The 9,307-nt window shown below is 44.7% G+C and overlaps 1 protein-coding gene across 1 annotated transcript; it reads right to left on the bottom strand.

Annotated features, from left to right (window-relative positions):
- On the bottom strand, positions 1,210–8,252 carry LOC102175047 (olfactory receptor 52K1-like). The gene is given in 2 exon segments (XM_013969684.2): positions 1,210–2,201; positions 8,153–8,252. Coding segments are annotated over 2 exon segments (1,092 nt in total).

Genomic DNA, 9,307 nt, shown 5'->3' with positions numbered 1-9,307 from the left:
ATCTTAACAAGTAAAGCTGTCCATATTGGAGCCAATAGTCCTGGAAGATCATGAGCTCCCAAGACTGGTAATATTTAAGCAAAGATGGGGCACAAAGATGGGTCAGACTAAAGGGACATTCCTTCCTCAGATGAAATGTTGGTCCTTACCCAGATCTTGACTGGATAATTTATTAAATCCACTTCATAAATAAATGCAAAAGCATCTTTGTGTTCTTAGTGATGTTGCCAATGGAAGAGTGGGTCCAACCTTTGCCTCTGATACAAGAATGGGCTTTTTGAGAAGACAGCAAAGTCAGCGATTTGAGTCCAGAGGTTACCAGACTACACAGAACCTTGAGCCCAGATCAGACTGGTGACTCTGAGTTGCAGGATATCAGTTAGCTTTTTCAGTGTACCAGGAAAGAACTGAGGGCTTTCCAGGTGGTGCTAGTGGTGCCAATGCAGGAGACATAAGAAACAAGGAGTGTGACCCCTGGGTTTAGAAGATCCCCTGGAGAGGGGAATGGCAAGTCACTCTAGTATTCTTACCTGGAGAATCCCGTGGTCAGAGGAACCCGGTAGGCTATAGTCCATAGAGTCCGGACAGGACTGAAGTGACTTAGCATACACACAAGACAGAACTGAGCATGGAAACTCTGGCAGCCCCCTCAGTTCAGTTCAGTCCCTCAGTCGTGTCCGACTCTTTGTGACCCCACGAATCACAGCATGCCAGGCCTCCCTGTCCATCACCAACTCCCGGAGTTCACTCAGACTCACGTCCATCGAGTCAGTGATGCCATCCAGTCATCTCATCCTCTATTGTCCCCTTCTCCTCCTGCCTCCAATCCCTCCCAGCATCAGAGTCTTTTCCAATGAGTCAACTCTTCGCATGAGGTGGCCAAAGTACTGGAGTTTCAGCTTTAGCATCATTCCCTCCAAAGGAATCCCAGGGCTGATCTCCTTCACAATGGACTGGTTGGATCTCCTTGCAGTCCACGGAACTCTCAAGAGTCTTCTCCAACACCACAGTTCAAAAGCATCACTTCTTCAGTGCTCAGCTTTCTTCACAGTCCAACTTTCACATCCATACATGACCACAGGAAAAACCATAGCCTTGACTAGACGGACCTTTACCTATCATTCCCTCAACCCCACTTCAGCATTCCACCAGTCCCACTCTATCTCCACGTGCCCCTCAACTCCTATGCCTGTCTGATCCAGACATCATTTATACATCCTTTCTCAGGAACAGTCTCAAGACTCGTTCATGAATCTGCTTGGTCTTGACCCCATAGATGATGGGATTCCCCACGGGTGGGAAGAGCAGATAGAAATTGGCAAGAAGGATGTGCACATGTGGAGCAGTCTGGCGAGCTACCTGGTGCATGACTGAGGACATGACGGGAGGTGTGTAGAAGGTTAAAACGGCACCTATGTGGGACACACATGTCCCAAAGGCTTTGTAGCGAGCCTCCTGAGAGGCAAACTATAGAACTGCCCGGAGGATGAAGATATAAGACAGGATAACAAAAAGCAGATTGAAAGCCCGTACGAACATGGCCACAGCAATGCCATAGATGTTGTTGAAGCAAGGGTCCCCACAGGCCAGCCTTACCACAGCCATGTGCTCACAGTAGCAGTGGGCAATCACTGAACCTCGACAGTAGTGGAAGCGTCTGAGCAGACAGGGGAGTGGAGTCATCAGGGTCACCGCCCAAGTCACAGCAGCCAAGCCGATCTTGGTGATAAGTGGCCTGGTGAGGATGGTGCTGTAGTGCAGCGGCTTGCAGATGGCCACATAGCGGTCAAAGGCCATGGCCAGCAGCACTGCTGACTCCATGATGGAGAAGGAGTGGAGAAAGAACATCTGGACCAGACAGGCATAGAAGCTGATCTCTCGATCCCTGAACCAGAAGATGGCAAGCAGTTTGGGTACAGTTGAAGAGGAAAAGCCTGAATCAATGGCTGCCAACATGGCCAGGAAGAGGTATATGGGCTCATGCAGGCCTGCATCAGCCTGAATGATGAAGAAGAGGGTGCAGCTGCCAAGCAGGGCCAGTGTATAGGCTGAGCAGAAAGGAACAGAGATCCAGACATGTAGGTGCTCCAGGCCTGGGATCCCCACCAACAGGAAGACTGCTGGATGAGTTGAGGTGATACTGGGGGCTGACAGGGCCAACAGAAATTTCTCTCTCAACAGAAATTCCCTTCCACAGGACCCTTCTGGACAGTGCACAGTGTCAGCAGGATTACAGTGTTCAGGTTCAAACTCTGATCATTTACATGGAAGGCTTAGCCCTTGATCTTACTACTGGACCTTAAAAGAAATTAGAAAATAATCCTAATATGAAGTGGGACATTATATTTCACCTTTACCCTTAAGATGCTCATAAAACTATTGAGTGGTCAGGACGTTAAATAACAATAGAGCTAGTAAGGCATCCTTCATAAAGGAATTCAGTGGATGAAATGTTTTTGTAGTCTTTGCGTAGTCAAGTACAGTGCTATGAAGGACACAGATACCTATTTGACTCAAAACTTACCCAAAAAAGATGCTTGGAGTGATTTCAATTTTTTTGAATTTACCAAGGCTAGATTTATGGCCCAGGATTAAAAAAAAAAAAAAAACTTACCCAAAAACCATTCACTGTCTTCCTTTGCCTCCCAACTCAACCTATACTGCTAATTATAAAGGGGCATTTCTCTTCTGAAATGTAAAGCCTGAATACATAATAAACAATTAAGCCTGATTATTCACTTCCTATGATAATTCACTCCCCTCCAAGTTCTAAATATTTTCTTTGAACGTCAATATGCCAGCAAATTTGGAAAACTCAGCAGTGGTCAGAGGACTGGAAAAGGTCAGTTTCATTCCAATCCCAAAGAAAGGTAATGCCAAAGAATGCTCAAACTACCGAACGATTGCACTCATCTCACATGCTAGTAAAGTCATGCTCAAAATTCTCCAAGACAGGCTTCAACAGTACATGAACCATGAACTTCCAGATGTTCAAGCTGGGTTTAGAAAAGGCACAGGAACCAGAGATCAAATTGCCAACATCCGCTGGATCCCTGAAAAAGCAAGAGAGTTCCAGAAAAATATCTTCTTCTGCTTTACTGACTATGTCAAAGCCTTTGACTATGTGTATCACAACAAACTGGAAAATTCTGAAAGAGATGGGAATACCAGACCACCTGACCCGCTTCCTGAGAAATCTGTATGCAGGTCAAGAAGCAACAGTTAGAAGTGGACATGGAACAACAGACTGGTTCAAAATAGGGGAAGGAATCAAGGCTGTATATTGTCACCCTGCTTATTTAACTTATATGCAGAGTACATCATGAGAAACCTTGGGCTGGATGAAGCACAAACTGGAATCAAGATTTCTGGGAGAAATATCAATAACCTCAGATATGCAGATGACACCACCTTTATGGCAGAAAGTGAAGAAGAACTAAAGAGCCTCTTGACGAAAGTGAAAGAGGAAAGTGAAAAAGTTGGCTTAAAAGTCAACATTCAGAAAACTAAGATCATGGCATCCGGTCCCAGCACTTTATGGCAAATAGATGGGGAAACAGTGGAAACAGTGGCAGACTTTATTTGGGGGGCTCCAAAATCACTTCAGATGGTAACTACAGCCACACAAATAAAAGATGCTTGCCCCTTAGAAGAAAAGCTATGACCAACCTAGGTAACATATTAAAAAGCAGAGACATTACTTGGCCAACAAAGGTCTGTCTAGTCAAAGCTGTGGTTTTTCCAGTAGTCATGTATGCATGTGAGAGTTGGACTATAAAGTAAGCTGAGCACTGAAGAATTGATGCTTTTGAACTGTGGTGTTGGAGAAGACTCTTGAGAGTCCCTTGGACTGCAAGGAGATCCAACCAGTCCATCCTAAAGGAAATCTGTCCTAAATATTCATTGGAAGGACTGATGCTGAAGCTGAAATTCCAATTCTTTGGCCACCTGATGCAAAGAACTGACTCACTGGAAAAGACACTGATACTGGGAAAGACTGAATGCAGGAGGAGAAGGGGACAACAGAGGATGAGATGGTTGGATGGCATCACCAACTCAATGGACATGTGTTTGAGAAATCTCCAGGAGTTGGTGCTAGACAGGGAGGCCTGGCGTGCTGCAGTCCATGGGGTCGCAAAGAGTCAACACGACTGAGTGACTGAACTGAATATAAAAAAGGTTCTATAGGTCCTTACTTGACATTCAGGAACCTTACCATAAAGCCCCACCTCCAGTTGACTTGAGAATGTGAAAAGCCCTATTGTTCTCCTTCTCTGAACTTTAGATTTCATTTCTACCTACTTCTGCCTTCACCTGCTTTCTTTCTAGAAGTCATGACATTCAGAAGAGATGCTCCACTCTCACCTTTCTATAAGACTAACCTCTGAATTTCCTGAAATTTTACACCATTCTTCTTCCTTCTGTGATCTTTTATCTCCTTTTTCCTTCTTTGATCATCATTTACTGTGAAAGTGCATGATCATTTGTTTCTAAAATTTTGAACTGTGTCCCATCTCTTTTATTCTCCTACATAAAAATTTTCTTCTGAAGGTTAGCTGAGATAATTTTTTTTAAACACTTTGCACAGTGAAGCAATGGATAAAGAAAATGTGGCATATATACATAATGAAATACTATTCAGCCATAAAAAGGGATAAATTCCTGCCATTCCTGTGTTGTTCCTGTGATGATTTTTTAAACTATCTCTGTTCAGAGAATTTTCAAACGCATACCTTCTACTCTCAGGTCCAGACTAGTATATCCTACTACCTGTTGGATATCTCCTCTTAGATATTTCACAGTCATCTCAAACAAAATACAGTGAAAACACGTCTTTTCATCTCCTCACAGACTATTTCTTCCCTATGACTTGTCCATCGTAGTACATATTACTGTTGTCCATCTGGTAGTGAGGGCTCCCCACTGGTGCTAGTGGTAAAGAATCTGCCTGCCAGTGCAAGAGACTCAAGATACCATTTCCATCCCTGGGTCAGGAAGATCCCCTGGAGAAGGAAATGGCACCCTACTCCAGTATTCTTGCCTGGAAAATTCCGTGGACAGAGCAGCCTGGCAGGCTACAGCCCATGGGGCTGCAAAGAGTCAGATATGACTGAACACATCCAGTAGTGAGATCAGAAACCCAGGGATAATCCTTAGTTTAATTCCTCACCTCTTCCTTTATATCTGGTTCCTTAGCAAATCCTATCCATCTGCAAAATGTATTTCACTCCTTACCCTTTTTCTTTTCTCCTGCTAACATTCATTTAAACCACCGTCATCTTTCACCCAGACTTCGAAAGCCTCCTAACTGACCTCTGTGGTCTGTATCTTGGACACTCTATAATCCATTCTCCATACTACAGCTGAAGAGACTATTAAAAAGACAAATTTATAATTTGCCAGGCTTTGCCTAAGACCTTCTTGGAATTACTAATATCACCATACTAACGATGGAATCCACACTCCTCACCCTGGTTTACAGGTTCCTTCAGGGTCTAGTGGAGAAAGCAATGGCGCCCCACTCCAGGATTCTTGCCTGGAAAATCCCATGGATGGAGGAGCCTGGTAGACTGCAGTCCATGGGGTCGCTAAGAGTCAGACATGACAGAGTGACTTCACTTTCACTTTTCACTTTCATGAATTGGAGAAGGAAATAATAACCCACTCCAGTGTTCTTGCCTGGAGAATCCCAGGGATGAGGGAGCCTGATGGGCTGCCGTCTATGGGGTCGCACAGAGTCGGACACGACTGAAGCGACTTAGCAGCAGCAGCAGCAGAGTCTCTAGTCTCTGTTCATTTTTCAGCCTCTGCTCATTTTTCAGCCTCTTACCTTTCTACATCTCCCTTCTCCATTATGTTTCAGTCATATAGCTTCTGTCAGATCTTTCTCAATAATGTACCCCAGGACCCCTCCCCTGAATTCTTTCATGCTGCTTGTCTCCTCTTTCTGCCCTTTTTGTCTTCCTGAAGTATATCATCAATTGCTTGTGTCACTAGAAATCTCTCCCTATAGTTTTCCACTACCAATCCATCTATCTACCATGGTGTGACAGACCTCCTGAAAACCACTGGAGATCTCATGACTACAAGAAAAATTTAAAACTACTCAACATGGATACAAACTTGGTCTTGCCTATATTATTAGCCTCACTTCTTACCATTCCTCTATATATTCATCCTAGGTTCAGCCACACTGGAGAATCTGCCACTACCTGAAATAGTCATGCTTGCAGCTCCAACTATTTATTGGGAATACTTTCCCCTGCCTATTTCCACACCTGGCCAAGATCCTGGCACCTTCTTGGTGAAGCCTTTGCAGACTCCTCCAGGTAGATTTTCTCAGTGTTTTGAAGGAAGACTTATTAATGGGCTGAATTAAATAACACGGGGAGAGTGTGATGTGTGTTGCTAATGCACCCATTTGTCCATTCACTGGACTGTTAGTGCTTTTAGTAAAAGGATAGTGCTTTCTTCATTTCTGTATTCATGGACTCTATTGAACCTGTTTGGTGCTCAGTAGGTGGTTTTTAAATATATGCACGAAGGACTCCATTCCTGGAGAATCTTCCTCCTTTCTGCTGCTGGATAATATAACTCCGAGGCAAAGTGAGGCTTACCGGCTATCTCTTAAGTGCCTCCACAAATGGAAATTCTCTAAAACCTTCCATCAGCTTTGACTAACTAGGTCAGAATAAGAAGTGTTTTTGTTGTTGTTTGTTTGTTTGTTTTTAGTTAGAAACGTCTCCACATCTAACGTATATCTACATTTTCTCTCAGACAGCACTGGAACCGACAGCATGGGAAGCCCCATGACACTGGGGCTGTGTTTTTACATTTACTGCCAGTATATCCATGGGAGAGAAATGTGCTAATAATTCTTAAATGAATGAAAGAATATCCTCTTCTCCATGGTGTCACCCTTATCCTAAGTGAATATGCTTCTCCAGTTGCAAACAGGTCTCTCTTCCTCCCTGAGGGCCCACTTCCTAAGAGCTCCATCACAGGCCCTCCAGTTTCTTTGCCCACACAACCTCAGTCTTACTGCTTGACTAGTCTTGTTGAAAATGCCTAATAATCCACCATCTTCCCCCTTTCCAGATTCAACAAAAATATACGTCTAATGCCATTCACAATCCAACTCTGCTTATCTGGTTTCTTCTCTTTCCCATCACCCTTCCACACACTTGGCAGGCGTGTTCTGCCAAGTCTTTACCTGTCATTGTCTTGTTTCTCGCCTCCACAGCCAAAATGTGAGCAAATGACTAAAGAAAGCCTGTGTCATCTATTTCAGTGTCTCCCCCAAATTGTATGTGGCTCCATATCTAGAGAGCATTCAGTCAGTGTAGTAAACTGTAAGTAGGCTACCTTTTTAATCCAAGAGCATCTCAGAATGATGTATTTGGGAAGCAGAGTCCCCAAGTGATCATGGAGGAAATAAGAGGCAAATGAAGGAATCAATTTCACATCTTTGAACTTTAATGCCAAGATTCAATCTACAGGACCACACTGAAAAGATAGCGCTTATTGATGCTGAACTTTTAATAAGCAAGTTTAACTGATCTGTCCTTCCATCTCCTTATTTTTGATTTCTCCTTTTTTCTCTAGACTGTTTCAGCAGCTGGGACTGAAGCGGGGCCAGACTGAGGCAGGAAGAGAGCAAGTAGCACTCACAGGAGGGAGGTATAACCTGGTCTGGGTTACATAGCTAAAATCTGCACGAGGTGGTCCCTAACACACAACACAGGAGCACAGGCCTTGGAGGCAGCAGAGGGTTTCTCCTAATAGTAATGGCAGGACCTGAGGCTTGTAGAAGATCAAGCATTGGGGGAGGGGTGAGAGAAGTTCTCCTCTTAGACAAGGACAGACATACAAGGATGAGAATGACAGAAGATGAGAAGTCATGACCTCAAGTCAGGAGATGAGGTCATGCCACAGAGAAGGTATATTTTCTATCTGGGTATGAGAGTCCATGAGAGATGGATCTGCACTGTGGCCCCTAGGCTCATATCCCTGACCTATTGACTGATTCTATTGACTCTGATTCTACGGGCTCTTTACTCAAACTTTGTGTCATCGCTCTAGTGATCACTATAGAGTCAGATTTCTGCTGTTATGCCGGTCACTCTGGTTTTCTCTGCCAGCCCCAACTCACTTGGCCTCTTTCTTAGATCTGTTCCAGGCCTCTGCTCCAGCCCTCCAGGAGCCAGCTGATCCCAGCAGAAGTCCCCCTCCCAGGTATACATGCCTCTCATCCCGGTTGTGCAGCTCCCTTACCGTGCCCTGTGTCCTCATGCCCACCATCCACCACAGGTCATGTGCTCTCACCCCCCAGCATGAGGCTTGATTCATTTTTTTGGAGGCTTCAGGACAAATGGTACCATTTTCCTCTGTTAGTGAGGGAAGGGTGGGAAAGAGGGTTATAAGGAGGTCTGGCTAATCTTCATGATCAATTACTCTACTTCCAAAAGAAAAAGGAAATAGCAGGCCCTGTCCCTGAGGTACAGCCAAAGGGGACCCAAGATGGACCTGCTGTCTTCTCTGGGGTGACTCTGGGGACATTCTGTTCCTGTCTCCAGTCCTCTGAGGTCCCTCCCTTGGCTCCTCTCACATCCTATGACATCAAGCATTCTCCCTGGAGGCAGAGCATTCTCTGGTCTCAGTGACCATAGTGCCTCTCTCCACCCTCACCCTCCTTCCTGCAGGGCCTGCTGAGGACACAGCCTCCCCTGAATATGCAAACAGCTGCCTGACATGTGTGCTTTCTGAGTGTGACTTATTTAAGTAGGAATCAGCCACAAATGGGTCAAGGTTTGCTATTCATTTTGTGTTTGACTTAATCTTGAGTTTTGATTTTATGCTCTATTGTGGACAGAACTGTGAGCTAAGGTTATGAGTGAGAAATTAGGTTTGAGTCCCAGTCTGTGACTTTGATGAGGCTATTATCCTCTCTGCTTCTTGGATTGTCTCCTTATCTATCATTTGGAGACCTTCATCCCAGTCCTGCCTACCTCTCGTGATTTAGGGAAGATCCAATGTGATCCCTAGAGAATAACTATCAATGTCACTATTATTGCTTAAGTAACCATTAATAACAACACTAAAGGGGACACTATCCTCCTGTGACTGTTCTCAGCATCCGCTGTTCTGCCATGGTCCCAGAGGGGAAGCTTGTTTTCCCAATGGCAAGCTCTGTCTTTTAACGTGAACTCACTCTATGAACCATCCCGACATCTCCTAATGAGCCATCCCGACATCTCCTATTGTATCCTGCAGGCCACCCCTCTCTTCCCACAAAGACAGCAGGATC

This window comes from Capra hircus, chromosome 15 (assembly GCF_001704415.2).
Source record: "Capra hircus breed San Clemente chromosome 15, ASM170441v1, whole genome shotgun sequence".
Lineage (NCBI taxonomy): Eukaryota > Metazoa > Chordata > Mammalia > Artiodactyla > Bovidae > Capra > Capra hircus.
The sequence above is the reverse complement of the archived record's forward strand: the minus strand, read 5'-3'. Positions and strand labels throughout refer to the sequence as shown.